Source organism: Stylophora pistillata, chromosome 2 (assembly GCF_964205215.1).
Source record: "Stylophora pistillata chromosome 2, jaStyPist1.2, whole genome shotgun sequence".
Classification (NCBI taxonomy): domain Eukaryota; kingdom Metazoa; phylum Cnidaria; class Anthozoa; order Scleractinia; family Pocilloporidae; genus Stylophora; species Stylophora pistillata.
This window is the reverse complement of record NC_142520.1, coordinates 49,809,901-49,826,701: the sequence shown is the minus strand read 5'-3', so window position 1 is coordinate 49,826,701 and position 16,801 is coordinate 49,809,901. Positions and strand designations below refer to the sequence as shown.

The following is a 16,801-nucleotide window of genomic DNA, read 5'->3' as shown; positions in this document are numbered from 1 at the left end:
AGTAATAGGAAAGAAAAAAAGAATAGAAATCACTAAAAAGGGAGTATAGATAAAAAAATAGTCATAATTATCCAATATATATATATGTATATGTATATGTATATGTATATATATATGTATATGTATATGTATATGTATATGTCTATGTCTATGTCTATGTCTATGTCTATGTCTATGTCTATGTCTATGTCTATGTATATGTATATGTATATGTATATATATATATATATTAGACGTTATGTTGTGTAGTATCGCTGAGGGGCGCGTTCTGAAAGGGGGCGCTAAATCGAATCATTACCCACGCGCAAAGGCTTATGGACTGACAATGGACCACGAAAATAGGTGGATGAGACAGGAAATTTAAACTGAGTCAAAGGAAACTCTTGCATTTTCATTACAGGAAAAGTAAACTCTGCCATCCATGTTTAAATCTCACCTGCTAAATTGATACCTGCTGGTCCATTACTGCCTCTCATCTGTTTGTTTTATAAAGAGACATCCGAACCTCACGCAATTTACTGAAATAATAAAAAAATACACAACCTTTCCTCGAGGCTACTAAGTATAAGTCCCTGATCACCTTATGTCCTTATTTTTATTCTTTATTTTCCCTTCCAAATACCCATGACTACGTTAATCGTTAATCAACTAAAACTTCAGATGTAAACAAGAAAACGCACAAATGCTACGTCTATAGATCATAACCTGCCAAAAACTGAGCTTGTTTTTAATGTTTTAAGGAGAACACCTTGCTTCATTCCATCAATATCAGTGTAAAGCGAGAAACATTTTAGAAAGTGACGATTGCATGTAATCGTTTTTTCGTCAACAACATTTAGTAGAGGTTATTTGAAAGAAGAGAAAGTAGAGAATTGACTGCCTCAAAGATGTTCTTATGTGTATCTTAATCATGTTTCGTATGATGCACGATCCTCGCAGTAGATAGCGCTATTTAAGCAATAGCGAAAATCAGACCTGAAAAAAATCAACTTAACGGCCTGCTCCCGGTTGGCTTGTTAGCTCGATTGGTAGAGCGCTGCACTAGTATCGCAGAGGTCAGAGGTTCGAATCCCGTACAGGCCTGATTTTTTTTCAGGTCTGATTTTCGCTATTGCTTAAATAGCGCTATCTACTGCGAGGATCGTGCATCATACGTATCTAATACCGCAGTTCAAAATATATGAACTTCATATGTTTCATTGTATCTGATTAATCATGTTTCTTGGAAAAAAGCCAAAATGCCGAAGAATCATCTTTAAAAATTAATAATGAACGTGGGTTTGTTATCGATAACTGATCTATCCTAAGCGAGATGAACCATCACGTAAATCATTTTACCACATAAGCGTCATGTGATTTTACATTAAGGCCCGTCATAGTTAAGTATTTAGGTGTGCCGTTGTATGGGGCAAGGAGCGTTGTCAATCACAGAACTTAATTAAGCCAATTAGCATTAAATATTTACTGCTCTGCTTTACAGAAACGAACAAGGGATGTGATCTTCTAATGGTCGTTGAATTAGGACCCACACAGCGATCTTCAGTCGTGCAACTAACTAAAACAGTCAGCGCACGAATAGTCTGTCAGCATAAGAGATATTTCAGTCGTATGTAATGTATTTTAAAAGGAAAAGCTCCATTTTTTCGCTGCTTCCGTTTGTTTTTGTGTCTGTGTTTTTAGTGGAATGGTTACTTGGCTGGGCTGTAGCAGACAAAGGTGAGTTAATTATCATTCTCTCCTAAGTTGTATCATAAACTCAACATTTTGCTGGTATACCATTCAAACAATTCACCTAAAATATTTTTTTTTCTCCTTTTTTTGGTTCTTGGTATCCCCACGGTATTCTCTTTCAACTATTCCAGAATCGAATGCAGTAAAGATCATCTTCTTCCCGGAGTAGGGGAAAAAAAGTCCCAACCTGTGTCTTGTTTGAAGCGTTCAAAATTGTTACCAAGACACGCATTAACTTTTTATCACAATACAGGGGATTACCATATGATATGTTTTATCCCCTTATAGAAAGAGCAATTATAAAGAAACTGTTTCACCGAATAATAGTAAAATAAAAGAGGAAAAAAGAAAAGGAAAAACAGGTAGAGGAGTATAAGGTGAGAATTTTCGATTATTCATTCATCTGTTTCAAAAGTTGCATGTTCTTAAAGTTTTACAACTGTTTCGTCCTAACAAAGGGACAGAAGATAGGAAGGAAATCAATTTCTACTGAAAATAAAGTGAGGAGTATTTAAGAACACTTATAAAGTTAAGTCATTCACGACGATGAAACTGTTTCATTCCTTTTGCTGAACTGTTGTCACTGACAAGTTCTCATCATGAAGAGTCGAAACAATATCTTTTCTAAGTGGAAATTGCTAACACTAACTGGTCCAATTTCCAAAGCACGTCAGATTTTGGACGTTGTCAGTTTACAGGACAACCGAGAAAATCAAATTTGGTGTGGTGAAAAAAGTTTATTTTTAGATATGTTATTGAATTTGAAATCTTGAAAAATTTTATAAAACATTTTTTTACAAAAATATATCTCTCTCTCTAACTAATCAATAATAAAGTTATCATTCAGATACAATTAAATATATGAACTTCATATATTTTGAACTGCGGTATTAGATACGTATGATGCACGATCCTCGCAGTAGATAGCGCTATTCAAGCAATAGCGAAAATCAGACCTGAAAAAAATCTACTGCGAGGATCGTGCTTGATACGTATCTAATGGCGCAGTTCAAAATATATGAACTTCATATATTTAATTGTATCTGATTTATCACTTTCACGGGTTTATTACGAATCAACTTAACGGCCTGCTCCCAGTTGGCTTGTTAGCTCAATTGGTAGAGCGCTGCACTAGTATCGCAGAGGTCAGTGGTTTGAATCCCGTACAGGCCTGGTTTTTTTTCAGGTCTGATTTTCGCTATTGCTTAAATAGCGCTATCTACTGCGAGGATCGTGCATCATACGTAAAGTTATCACTGAGAGTGGACTCCCTGTTTATTGCTGTCTGAACTGATAGACAACTTGCAGCCCGGGTATATTTACATTTACGACAGGTTATCAATTGATATGTGATCTGTTATGCCAAATATACAAAAAGCCTCTATAATTATTTTATCATATCATTTTACAGTCTGGCAAATTACTTACAGTTTGCTATAAAATTGCTTAATTCAAGAGCAAGGGAACTGATCAGATTCCGGCCACATGGGGATGATGGTAGCATACAACTTCAAATGATCTTATAATTAAGACTTCCCAAAAATTCAAGGAGTTGTTTCCATGTACTAGTGATAATAGTTTTTCTAACACGTGTTTTAGAATTCTGATGATATATTGAGCATGAGTAGAAACTTGTAATAAATTTTTTCATTTCTTTTTTCATTTCTGGAAACAAAAGTGTACTGGCTGAAGGAAAACTTCTCAGCCGAGGCGCATATGAAACAATGGTTTAATTTATATCAACTTTGAGCTTCACAAGTCTTTCTTCCTCAACATCACTACTATTGGTTTGGACCATGTTGTTGAAGGCAGCGAATGTGGATTTGCTTGTGTCAATATCCCTTCATGTTTCTCTTTTAACCTGGCTGTATTTCATGAGATCACTGGCAAAGTTCTGTGTGAATTGCTTCCATTGGACATCTACAACAACTCAGACAAGCTCATCCCCAGTCAGGGTCATCATCACTATATATAGTATCGCAGTAAGTTGTTGTTCACTCTGTTTCTTTTAAAAGGAAAAGGATAGGAATTACACACGACTGCATGCGTATGGAGTGGGGTTCTAGCAGAAATAGGGTGAGGGGTTATTTGAGCTTAAGACTTATAAAGGTTTTTCTATATTAGCGAACTTCTAATAGATACTGACTCTACTTGTAAAGACGGCTCCTGATGATAATTACTATGAATAGGGACCTGTGTTGGTCGAGCGGATGCCACATCTTCCGCGTTTCTTTCTCACTGTTATGTTTTCTTTAGTCTCAGACTATCAGTTGGCCTTGTCAGAACAATGGGAAATACACTGCACAGTACGAGAAGAACAGTTACATCCGTATTTGCGCGAAAGGATATACTGGGGAATATTGTGAAACAGGTGAGATACAATTTTAGTGTACTTTTACTGCTTCAAACTTAACTGACGGTGTGATTTACTTCCATAGCCAGAGACTAGTTCAAAGCTGAGTTGTTCACCGCTTTCCTGCCGTTATCGTATATTTCTCAGATATTGCCGAGTGCAGTGGTTCCCTCTGGCCCTGTGACGTCAATGCAAACTGGCAGAACACTTATGGCTCCTTCAGTTGTTCCTGTAAGAGCGGATTCTTTGGAAATGGAAAAACATGTATGGTTAAAGCTTATTTGTTCTTAATCTGTTAGTCACGTTCACACTACTTAGAGTCAGTTTAATAGCTAAACTGTAACTATTTTTCTCTCCACGAGTTTTGAATACTCAATGATTTCATCTTTTAGAATTAGACTTTCGTCTACGATTAATATACTTCCTTTGTGGTCACCATAAAAAAAAAAAAAATTACGGTTAATTTTTTAATAATAACACCAAGAAAAAGAGAAGGGCGAGATCATTGCAAAATTCGTTACAAGCTTGGAAAAGAATAAATAGCTATCCTTTGCGATATGGCCATCTAGAAACACATAGAAATAAGATTAAACTGTCCAAACATTGCTATCAGTAACAGAAAAGGAAAGGACTTTTTTTTCAATGTAGGCTGGGCTCTTATCGCTCGATTCTCAAACAAGAATTAAATGCGTAACGATGGTGGATGGTGGTATGACCAGCAAACTGCCACTGGAGCAACAAACAACCCCTCAGTGAACAAAGGTATGATCTCAACTGCCTTTTGGACCGTCAGCGGCAAGGAAATAAAGATCGCGCGCGGTGACGACCCCAGCCACACCCCTCTGTGACAGACCATAGGTAACTGTTTGGGTGGACAGACATTCCGATCTAAAATCACAAGTTATGGCGATTCTAGAAATGGCAAAGTCTGGTGAAGTGATCAGCGTCTAGGAAGTTGTACGGTTCAATATGGTGGACAGTACAAGTCAATGGGCGGGTCCCAACAGGCTGAGTGCAGTGGAAACATCCAAAGCGCCAACAAGATCGGCTTCTGGTGTGACTGGAGTAATGGTGATGGATCAGTGATGATGATTGGGGGAGGAGGAAGTAGCGTGCACGTGCAGATCATGGGATTGGAATCACAGAAACTGCCGCTGCTTCTTTTGCTGACATCGGAACCAGCGACACTGAATATGACTTTGGTTTTGATGGTCTAACAGGAAGCGCTGCACCCCAGTCCTACTCGTTGAACTTATGGATCCGCTAATGACCAGATGTCTATTTTTTCAAACTTAGTTTGGAACAGCAGAACTTTTGAAAGGAGGATATTACTCATTTATTTTCACATTCTGATCCAAGTTAGATGAACTTTTTGAATGTAGGAAAAATCTTAAGATCTTCTCATCTTAGATCTCCATTGGCAACAAATTGCCATTTTTCTTAGCGTTTCGGCAAAAAAGCAAAACAAAAACAAAAACAAAAAACTGATAAGAAAACAAAGCAAGAAAAATTGTCATTGAATTTTTCGACAAATTCCTTGACCGTAGAGTTCATTTAAATCAGACTCACAACTCACCTTTTCAAGAAAAATGTGAAGTATTCATTAATGATCGGTCAGTGCTGTGATTTCAAAGACAAACTGAAAACATGTTTAATATATTCATTTTTTATTTGATCGAGAAAATGCTGAGGCTCTATCGAACATTTGTTTATTTGATTGGCATGAATAAATGAATATTTACAAGAATAAATAGATCATACGATAAATGAATAAAAAGCAAAAACAGTTTACTTTGATATAAAGGGGAACTTGATATGACAAATCAAGACTGTTTCTCTTTTCATCATCACAATTCAAATTTAGTAACAATTTATGGTGATTACCTTTTATCAGTTTTTATTTCCAATAGCTCGTCTGAAGTGTTGCCCTAAAATCGAGAGTCTGGGACGGTGGGGGAACAAGTCTTAGAAATCGTTTTCTTCGGACAAATGAAAACCATCCTTGAAATTAACATTTTACCAACAGTGGCCGTAAACATCTTGTGGTGATCTTTCTGAAGAACGCAATACCAGTTTATTAAAGGCATAATTGACTAAAAAATATGTTTTACGAAAGCATGTGTCGCCTCGACTTACAAGACTGAGATTCTCGAACTTACACCATTCGCTTTTTCTGTTTTAATGTCTAGTCATAAGTTAATTACCATGTTACTATCCTGATTTTTCGCAACACACTCTAAAATGATGGCATCATTGAGAAAATCCATCACATAAACTTGACATGTCAACGTTTGTCAATATGTGAAAATGATATTCGTGAGCTGTGGTTAAAAGAAGTGAATATGAAAGCGATCTGCGCCATAATGAACAGACGTCAGGGGCTCAGATCCTGTACAGGCCTTATTTTCACTATTGCTTATTTTTAATGTTGAGGCTGCGAACATCGCTGTCATACTCAAATTTGATATGGTTACAAACTAACGAATCCCAAGTTGACCGAGTTGACCAACTGGAATGCCATGAAAAGTCCGCGCCCTAAGCAGACTCTAATTTCTTGAAATATCAGTATGATCAAAGAAAATAATGAGACTGTAAGTTATTTTCTCTTGTTGTATGGTTAATAATTGGAGTCATTTTTCTCGAAGTCATCCGAGATTCACTTCCTCTCTTCTCCTCTGGAATATCAAATTGAGGCATCCAAACACCATCGTGTATTTTTCTGGATCAAAATTATCTCTAAAACCTGCTGGTAAATTCAAATGTTTATGGAAAAAAAATTAAAGGAAAGCAAACTACAGCAGCCAAAATAAAAAAAAAATTATTATTTCAACCCATAACTTTTCTTAGTTTTACGAATTTTTATTGCGGGTCTGCGATGGGAATAAATCAACTGTAATTTAAAGACTTGGGAGTTTAAAAAAGTCCCGAGCCGAGATGATGTCTTAGCATATTTTTCAAATTTTGGGCCTTATTATCTTTTTTTCCTTTCTATCAGTCGTGCGAGACCCTTTGTTTCACATTTGAACTGTGCAAATGTGATATGAAAGGGAAACGGGAAGCTAGATTAGCGAGCGAGATCAGGACAGGCCAGAAGTTTCTAGTCAAATTGTTTAAAATAGCAGGATTTACTCGAAGGCAAATGATGGGGCTTCTGGTTTTCTTATTCTCCTGACTCGATGGCAGAAAATCAGTTAATTGTAGTTCACTTTACATCTCGCCTGGACTTGATCTTTAAGATCTCGGTTACACAGGATACGTCGATTCCATCTTACACAGAAAGCTAGCAAATATTCATTTATTAGATTATCGCATGTGGCCTCTCTCCTTGTTCAACGTCGATAATTAAGAATTGGCCAATGGTGTTGTACTGTTTCAACTTCCAATAAAATTGACATCTGCGTCAATGATCTCACTCGGTTAATGATATGTTTTAGAAATGGCGGTCAAGGAAAGTTTCTTCCTCTTACTATTTCAAGGACTCACCATCCTTTTTGCTAAAGAAGACTTGACGCATTCTCGTTCAGCGTTATTCGCCACTAAGGAAAACAAGCGCCTTAATGGTCATGTCGTCGAACAGTTTCGATCTCCCACTCAAATATAATGCAGTCTTTCATGCCTCAAAAACTCCTGGTGTACTTCAGCAAACTTCGAAGAACCATCCGAAAAGGACGATAAAGGAACTTGTGAACTGAGCAAGCATGGGATCCTCGACGGAAATGCCCAGTTTTATGATCAAAAAGGCTTCACTTTCTCTATGATGCTCAAGGTATAGTTTTGTTATTGTTTTTATCCTTGTTTTTGTTTTTTATTTCTTTTTTTCTTTTTTTTCTTTTTTTGAACACGTACAAGAAGAAAAAAGCTGTTATTTTCATTTGTGAAGGAGCATCGCAATTTCATACATATTGGTTTGAGATTTCCATGATTTATCGAGTGGTTACATACATGAAAACAACTGCAGCTGAACAGGAAGAGGTGTACTCTATTTTGTTAATTAAATATGCCTGTTAAACGACAATACATGTTTGCCTTTTAGGGATGTCTTATGACAGGCTGTCGTAATGGTGGTTCTTTTTTGTTTCACGAGGAGAACCAAACATTTTCATGTTCCTGCACACATCCGTGGACTGGAGATGACTGTCAAATAATTGGTAAGATTGCATTTTTTTTTTTTTTTTGTAAAACCTTCAGAACAGGCCGAACTAATATAAGTGCTCAATGGAGCTGAACATGTAAATAGCCGCTCCTCAAGAAAAATCCAGCTGGCTGGTGCACATAATAATAAGAAAGAACTCTTTCATTCTTTGGGAAAAAATGGAATAACAACGGCTTTTCAAAAATTTCAAAGCGGGAATTGAAAGCAAAATCGGGTCTAAATACAGTCTATTTTGCTTTTCGTAAGTCATGATATAAAGACGCAAGCTAAGACTCAAGCCGTCTGTGATCATAATCTGGCATGAGAGAATGTAAATATTTTGTTGTTTCAATACGTTACAGCTTTCCATTGTTGGTAAAGGAATCTTTGTTAATTTTAAAACAAGATTTTAAGAATTAAACTTAGTAAGTCGTTTGAACAGATGTTGTGTAAAAAGGATGAGCAGCCGTTAAAAATAAAAACCGATCGGAAGAAAACTATTATTACATGTTATTACACTAGCGAGGAGGATTAATTGAACCCATGGTTGTATTGACAAGTACCGCTTTAATTTCGCCGTTTGATCCCATGACAATCAAAATTATCTCCCTCACCAATGGCAAAAGTGGTTCAAAAGCTTCAACATATTCTCCAACGCAGCTGGGAGCAAAAGCAACAAACAACGCCAATTGTTTCTCCTTGCTGACCCCTTACCGCGGCATTTAGTATTCAAGCGCTTTCTGCGCGTTATCCGATGCATAAGCTCATTCAAACCAGCATAACTCAAACATCAATCCACAATATTCATTGAAGTGCATTCCATGTTCAATCAAAGCAAGACTTTTTCAAACTTTTTGGCTCCTCCACTTTAATTTTTGTTGTCTGCGGCTTTCGGTTAAAAAATTCGGCTAAATTACGGCTAACGGTTAATATGTTTTCACTGTGGTCACCAGCAAAAATGTCATTTTTACTGCCACAGCCAAGAAGGAGTGAAGAAGGGCGAGACCGTTTCCAAATTCGTTGAAAGTCAGAAAAAGTAAAAAATAATTATCCTTTACGATATGCCCATTATATCCCAGAAAGACGAAGAAATAACATTAAACTTTCCAGACTTTGTTATCAAAAGCAAAAAGGTAAGGAAATGTTCTTTCATTGCAGACAAAAATGGCTGGACTCTCATCGCTCGATTCTCGAACAGCGATAGCAAGAATTGGATGCGTGGCAATGGAAAATGGTGGTATGACCAGAAAACTGCTATTGGAGCGACAAACAACCCTTCAATGAACAACGATATGATCTCAACAGGCTTTTGGTTGGTCAGCGGTAGCGAAATAAAGATCACGTGTAGTGACGATCCCAGCCACACTCCTCTGTTACAAACCACAGGTAACTGTTCGGGTGGACAAACATTCCGATCGAAAATCACATGTTATGGCGACTTTAGAAATGGCACAGTTTGGGCCAGGAATCAGTGTCTAGGAAGTTGTACGGTTCAATATGGTGGACAGTACAAGTCAACAGATGGGTTTCAACAGGCTAAGTGCAGTGGAAACATCCAAAGTGCTGACAAGATCGGCTTCTGGTGTGACTGGGATGATGGTGATGGATCAGTGATGATGATTGGTGGAGGAGGAAGTAACTGTGAACGTGCAGATCACGGGATTGGAATCACAGAAAGAGACGCTGCAGCAGTGAGAGAGACTATGACTTTGGTTATGAGGCTTGAGCCGGCAACGCTGTATCCCAGTCCTACTCGTTAAACTTATGGATCCGTTAAATAATGATGAGGTCTTCATATTTCAAAGTAAGTTTAGAAATGAATAACTTTGTAGAAGATGAAATCTTTCATTTAAGGTCACTTTGTAATTCAAGGTAGGCGCATATTTTAAAATGGTCAGTAAGAGCACATTTTTTCCCTCTCATAGCAAAGATAAAGCAACTTGACCATCACCTCGGTCACAATGTTTTAATGTTTAGGCATCCTATGATCTGCACAAGCAACAAATTAATTGCCATCAGAACTTTTCGAGAAAATCAAATACTATAGAATTAATTTAAGTCAAACTTACAACTTATCGATCTTTCAAGAAACTGTGAAGTATTCATCGATGATTGTTTAGTGATGTCAGATATGAAACATCCAAGATATGTTTAATCAATTAATCGGTTATTTCATCGAGAAATTTCTGAAGCAATATCGAGCACTAGATGTTTTGTTAAATTGGCATAAAAATCAATAACTAGATGAATAAAAAGCTTTGAAAAATAGAAGTAGCCTGAGGCTCCTTGACAATAGTATCCACTAAATGGTTTGAGAACTTAATATATAGTCTACTTAAGGGGTGGCGAATGGTGAACGCGAGACCTTGCGAGAAGGCGACACCAGTGTTTTTCTTTGCAAGCCCGAGACATTTTGACTTTTTAGATTGCGAAACCGAGACTTCAAAGGGTTTTGAGTGCGAGCGCGAGATGTTCAGACTCTTAAATTGCGAGCCCCAGAAGGCTATGAGAATGAGCTAGAATGAGCTTGTACAAAAGTCTCACTTAGGATCCTTTTGTTTTAAACCCTTCTACGAAACATCAGATCTGAAAATCTGTCAACAGTGAACAAATTCTATTTTTTTTCCTGGCCATGACCTAATTTCCGTCTAGGAGGTTGCGCCTGGTTGTTTCCCTTTGATTTTGTTTTGACTGACGCGTTGTCACTTACAACTAAAGTTGTCTGGAAGTCGTCAGAAAGAACGCGCGGTCGTGTTTGAACCCCGGGGAGGGACTCCCATATGAAACAGACGGGGATGCTAGTCGGAAATTTTCAATTTAACCCCTAAAGCAGACCATCTGGGCGTGGCTTAAGCAAATCTTGACCCCCAAGAGAGACCGCTAATGTTCATGCATTGTCTCTTTGGCACTTCGTAAAATAGAAAACTGGTTAATGTTGAGGTAATAGGGTAAACAAAACAAGTTAAAACGAAAATTTACTTCTGTTTCTCTTCGCGCAATTCTGTATTTCCTCGCAGAACCCTAAACGAGACCTTGTCGGCTTAAAATATTGGCGCTTTGCCTGGAATACCCTAAGCGAGAACAAAATCCAAACTTTACACCTCTAGGCGAGACGACGAGCATCCCCGTCTTTTTTATTTGGGATTCCCCTCCCCCCCACGGGGTTTGAACTCAGTTGAGGTGGAAGCGTTCAAAACACTGGAAAAACCGAAATGGGCATAAGGTCTTCTTTTTCTCATCGGAAGCGAAAGCACGAATCGCGTAAATAATCTATAAATGTTGTTTTTTTATGAGCATGCCGACAATTTGCCGTTAGTCTACCAGTAAAACTTCAATCCCAGCCTCGCGAAAACAACCACGCCACGCTTAGCCAGTCAAGTCCCGCGGTACTATATCTGTAAGCTACTATAGCTAGCTATGAAAGATCTAGTCCGCAATTAAGTCGCACTGATGGTGGTTTTACCTGGGATTGTTTGCACGAGATGGCCAAAGTTGGCAAAATAGGTCGAAATCAAAACTCACCCATACACTCGATCGCTTTCCGGCGATAGCTTCGAAAGCGGGGAAATCAAAACCACCAGCTACGTACACAGGAAACGAAAGTCAATATTTAAAAGATTAATATTTGTAGAAAACAAAGTTAATTCAAACTAAGTATTTGACTAAGGGTCTATTAAGCATAGTACTTTTTTACTTATTTGCTTATTTCAATTTAATTTCATGTTTTTATCAGAAGATAGAGGGAAAATTAGAGCCGAAGGGAAGAACTGGAACTGGAAATTCGACTATAACACTACGTTATGATACCCTAGAATAAATAACTGTTTTTTTTTTTTTTTTTTTTTTTTTTTTTTTTTTTTTTCCTGGCGCCAAAGTGACGTTGCGATAAGTTTTCTAGCTTTTTGTTGAGTTCAGAGAATTAGGAGAAGTTAGGATTGACTTTTTCTCGGAAATTGAAAGTTTCTTTAATTTATTCAATATCAAGTGACGAAAAGACGTCACTTTAAGGAAACAAACAAACGAATCGGGACTTCGAGACCCTTAGCCTTGCAAAAAATCGAGACTCCAAGACACCTTCGTATAAAACACGAGTCTGCGAGACGCACGTAACCGCTGAAAAAACGAGACTGCGAGACCTACGAAACTCGACTAAAATTTTGCGAGACCCAGAGTTTTTGAAGGACCTTTCGCCACCCCTTTGTTATTATGTTCAAGTTATGTACGAATGTGTCAACCGAGGAAAAAGGAAAATATGTATAGTGGAGGAGGTGGGCTGGGACTAAAATCTGGACCCCAGCGAGACAACTAAACAATAGATTTAGTCTCCGATTACAGCTCCTTGCTTAATTCTGAATGGCGTCGCATTTTTCACTACTGAATTGACTAAAAGGAAGGTGCATTTTAAATAGACTTACCCGAATGGATCGCACATTTTCGGGATTTTGAGGTTACGAAATTTCTGGTAATTACGGATTTAAAAAAAATGGGAAGATTCGTGGCTTAAAAGATGTTACATTTTCTCAAAAGTGTCCAAGATGGGGTTTAGTATTAGGTAGGGTTCTGAGAAGCCAGCGGCACATACCCAACGAATGCGTGGATTATACGGTTTCTGATTGTTTTGTTAACTCAGATCAAAAAATCAAAATGGGCAATCGGTAACCATTGTTGAACAAATATTTATGCTAACAGTGGCCGTAAATGTTGTGCTAAGGAGTCACGCGGTGATCTTTCAGAAGAAGACAATACCAACTTATTGTAAGGAGGATGAAGTTGAAGAGGTTTTTGAAAACGCGTGTCGCTTTGACTTAGTTTTTCTTTTTCTTTTTTCCTTCTAATCTTAAGTTTTTATTTTTCTTTTTTTCTATGCATTGTGCGAGACCCCATATCCCTTTCATGAAAAGCACTAATTTGATTTAAAAGGGAAAGAGAAGATCTGCGTGCAAGATTAATACAGGCCAGAGGTTGCTCGTCAAATTGACGCGATAAAAAAGCAAGATTTATTCCAAAATTCATCACCAGAAATCGGGGACATTTCCAGCCTGTTCTGAAATGTCAGAGGTATATCGTATTACAGATAATTCAATATGGCGGCAGTGGAAGTGAAGTGATCACGTAACTTTCTATTTTCGTAAAAAACCCCACCAGAGAAAGCACAGGCGTCCCAAGTTCACGTCTCGAGCAAAAGCGAACGATTATTTCTTGAAAGCGCCACGCGTTGTCTAACGCAGCGTTATGTTACGCGAGCAACCGTTGAGAATTTGAATGCGTTACAAGGAACAGTATGGAAAACAAAATATGGTCCTTTTAAAAAACTAAATATTCCGAAATATGAACATTTTACACGTTAGATTAATGAAACTTATTCATTCCTTGCGTGTTTGTTGTGTTTTTTGGCGATTTCTGCTATTTTGGGCTTGCTTTGCCATCACTGTACGTTTTTCCTGTCATCAGACGAAGTTGAAGGCTGCACACTACGATTTCGACCGTTGTCCAGGCGGAGGCGGTTTGCGCCCAGAAAATCAATCTATTCGGCAATTTTTTTTTTTTTATCCACAACTTACGATCCGAGATCATTGCACCCTGGAAAGTGTCTCAATTCCAAAAATCTCCGCGCATTACGCTGAAAGCGAGCGTTTTCTACAATCATTTCCAAGTTTCTTTCTTTCTACCAATGCCTTGACGTGCAAAGCGGGACACGGCCGCGCAAGAAGCTTGGGTCTAACGTCAATTTTATCTCTACTGATAGTGGTACGGTCAATTTATGTACAATATTTACCCCGTCCCCGCAGTGACACCTCGCTTTGATCCATCGTCCTGATCTATCAATCGTACAGCGAAGGTTAGCCACACTCACAGTTACGTGACACTGACAACGGAATATATTTGAAAATTCGGCGGGGTTTGCCGTCAGCACTTAGCGAAGTTAACCGCGAGGCGACTCCCAAAAGAGTAAACAGTGGCGGAAGGTTCAAGTTTTCGGCATGGGAAATTTTGAAACAGTGATCTTTACAATGCGGCACGCACGACTTCGCGTACAATATGATCACCTGAATTACAGTCAATTAGAGGTGGGAAAACATCTCACCGTGCCATGAATACCAAATGCAAGACGCGTTTGAAAAAATAATACTTGTATGGAACTCCGGCGTCCAGCTTGCGAAAAGCCATGTTTCGGTTAAAGAAATAATGTAGGGTTTACGATAATTAAAAAGATAGGCGTAGTTCATCTAGTTAGTTTCGTAAACCCTGACTGTGGATATTTAGATGATAAATTCTTAAGCCTTTCGTACTGCAAGGAGGAGCAAAAGCTTGCCCGGGATTCGGTGATACATCTTTTGCCAGGACAATTAAGCTTGCGGCTAAGGTGACATCAATAAGCCGTGTGGAAAGAAGAAATTTTAAACTTGCCGCCATCTTCGATCCCGGCTCGAGACGCGGCTTGTCTTGTCAGAAGGAAGAACAGTTTACTCTCATTTAGTTGCGTACCTACCAGCTTCCAAACGCGAAAGGTGACCATCTTCCGTAAGTATTTGGAGCCTTCTTGAGAAATGGAGTGCCATTAGACAAGTTACGAGGTAAATCACCACAGACCCAGATGAACACAACCAACCGGCCATTATGAAGCTCCAGCTCTCTAACATTATATTTCTCTCTCACGACCGGAAAATGACTCAGAGCTTAGTGGTTTAGCGCATCCCTGTCGTTAACGTATACTTCCAAACTCTCTAGTTCATTTAGCCAAAAATTAATATCGTTTTTCCCTTCCAGAAATTGACAAGTGCAGTACTTCCATTCGGCCTTGTGACATTAATGCAGACTGGCACAACACTAACGGCTCCTACAGTTGTTCCTGTAAAAGCGGATTTATTGGGAATGGCAAAAAATGTACAGGCAAACCCTATTTGTTGCTGATCTGTTAGTCAGAAGAATGTAAAACATTAGGAGAAGAAATACAGCTACGTCTGCGTTTGCGTGAACCATACAAATGGGGACATTGTGTAATTGATGAAACAAAAGTTAGTGTACATTTACATGACTGCTTCATACTTAACTGATGGTGTAATTCCCCTCCACAATCAGATAGCGCCTCAAATTTCAGCTGCTTGCCGCTTTCCTATTGTTATCATTGATTTCCAAATTCTCTTGTAAATTTACCCAAAGGTTAATTTCCATTTTCCTTCAGTTATTGACGAGTTCAATGCTTCCCTCTGGCCTTTTGACGTTACCGCCAATTGCCAGAACCCTTATGGCTCCTACAACTGTTCTTGTAAAAGTAGAAAAACATGTATGAGTAACACTATTTGTTCTTAATATGTTAGTCACATGACTTAGAGTCAGTTAATTAGTTAAGCTATAACTATTTCCTCCCTACGAGTTTTGCCAACTTAATAGTTTTATCTTTTATAAATATATTTCCTTTGTAGTCACCAGAAAAGTTTTCATGGTTAATTTATTTTAATAATTACGCCAAGAAAAACAGAAGAAGGTTGAAACTATTGCACAACTAGTTACAAGCTAGAAAAAGAATAAATTACTATCCTTTTCGATATGGCCGTCCAGAAAGACTTAGAAATAAGATTAAACTATCCATACATTGATATTAGAAACAGAAAAGATAGGAAATGTTCTTTCTTTGCAAGCTGGACTCTTATCGCTCGATTCTCAAACAGCGATGACAAGAATTGGATACGTGATCATGGTAAGTGGTGGTATGACCAGCAAATTGCCACTGGAGCAACAAACAACCCTTCAGTGAACAAAGATATGATCTCAACAGCCTTTTGGTCGGTCAGCGGTAGCGAAATAAAAATCACGCGCAGTGGAGACTCCAGCCACACCCCTCTTTTACAGACCACGGGTAACTGTTTGGGCGGACAAACATTCCGATCCAAAATCACAAGTTATGGCGACTTTAGAAATGGCAAAGTCTGGTCCAGTGATCGGTGTCTGGGAAGTTGCACGGTTCAGTATGGTGGACAGTACAAGTGAACAGACGGGTTTCAACAGGCTGAGTACAATGGAAACATTCAAAGCGCAAACAAGATCGGCTTCTGGCGTGACTGGAGTACTGGTGATGGATCAGTGATGATGATTGTTGGAGGAGATAGTAGCTGTGCACGTGCAGTTCATAGGATTGGAATCACAGAAGCTGGCGATGCTTCTTTTGTTGACCCCGGAACCAGCGACACTGAATATGACTTTGGTATTGATGCTCTCACAGGAAACGCTCCATCACAGTCCTATTCGTTGAACCTATGGATCCGTTAAAAATATTCAGCTCTTCATTTTTCCAACTTAGTTTTGAACTGAAGAACTTTGTAGAGGATCAAATTATTCGTTTAATGTCACATTGTAATCCAAGCTAGATGAACATTTTAAAATGATCAGTAAATACGCTTCTTTCCCCTCTCGTAGCACATTAAAGACAGAATAACTTGACCACCACCCCGGCCGCAACGCTTTAATTTTTAAGCATCCTATGATCTGTAGAAGCAGCAAATAATTGCCATTAGTACTTTTCGAGAAATTATCGGTGTCTGGGAAGTTGTGCGGTTCAATATGGTGGACAGTACAAGTCAAGAAAC

At 38.4% G+C, this 16,801-nt stretch overlaps 2 protein-coding genes and 2 pseudogenes across 2 annotated transcripts; all 4 read left to right on the top strand.

Annotated features, from left to right (window-relative positions):
- The first annotated feature begins 2,780 nt into the window (after window positions 1–2,780).
- LOC148740093 (vitamin K-dependent protein S-like) lies at window positions 2,781–4,790 on the top strand. Its single transcript, XM_088748160.1, has 3 exons — window positions 2,781–3,713; window positions 3,988–4,102; window positions 4,232–4,790. Exons 1-3 carry the CDS (start codon window positions 3,528–3,530, stop codon window positions 4,381–4,383), a joined length of 453 nt encoding a protein of 150 aa, XP_088604286.1. The 5' UTR covers window positions 2,781–3,527; the 3' UTR covers window positions 4,384–4,790.
- LOC148740092 (uncharacterized) lies at window positions 4,460–5,351 on the top strand (annotated as a pseudogene).
- A 1,589-nt stretch (window positions 5,352–6,940) lies between these two features.
- Window positions 6,941–10,563, top strand: LOC148740091 (uncharacterized). Its single transcript, XM_088748155.1, has 3 exons — window positions 6,941–7,850; window positions 8,118–8,232; window positions 9,375–10,563. The coding sequence occupies exons 1-3, from the start codon at window positions 7,839–7,841 to the stop codon at window positions 9,974–9,976; spliced, it is 729 nt and encodes a 242-aa protein (XP_088604281.1). The 5' UTR covers window positions 6,941–7,838; the 3' UTR covers window positions 9,977–10,563.
- Window positions 10,564–15,764: 5,201 nt separating this feature from the next.
- LOC148740090 (uncharacterized) lies at window positions 15,765–16,484 on the top strand (annotated as a pseudogene).
- Window positions 16,485–16,801: the final 317 nt, after the last annotated feature.

Bases quoted from the DNA above. Each gene is read 5' to 3' on its own strand.
- LOC148740093 (XM_088748160.1), top strand. From the start codon at position 3,528: ATGTTGTTGAAGGCAGCGAATGTGGATTTGCTTGTGTCAATATCCCTT. The intron at 3,714-3,987 runs GTAAGTTGTTGT...TGTTTTCTTTAG, and splicing joins TCACTATATATAGTATCGCA to TCTCAGACTATCAGTTGGCC. The intron at 4,103-4,231 runs GTGAGATACAAT...TATATTTCTCAG, and splicing joins TGGGGAATATTGTGAAACAG to ATATTGCCGAGTGCAGTGGT.
- LOC148740091 (XM_088748155.1), top strand. The intron at 8,233-9,374 runs GTAAGATTGCAT...CTTTCATTGCAG, and splicing joins AGATGACTGTCAAATAATTG to ACAAAAATGGCTGGACTCTC.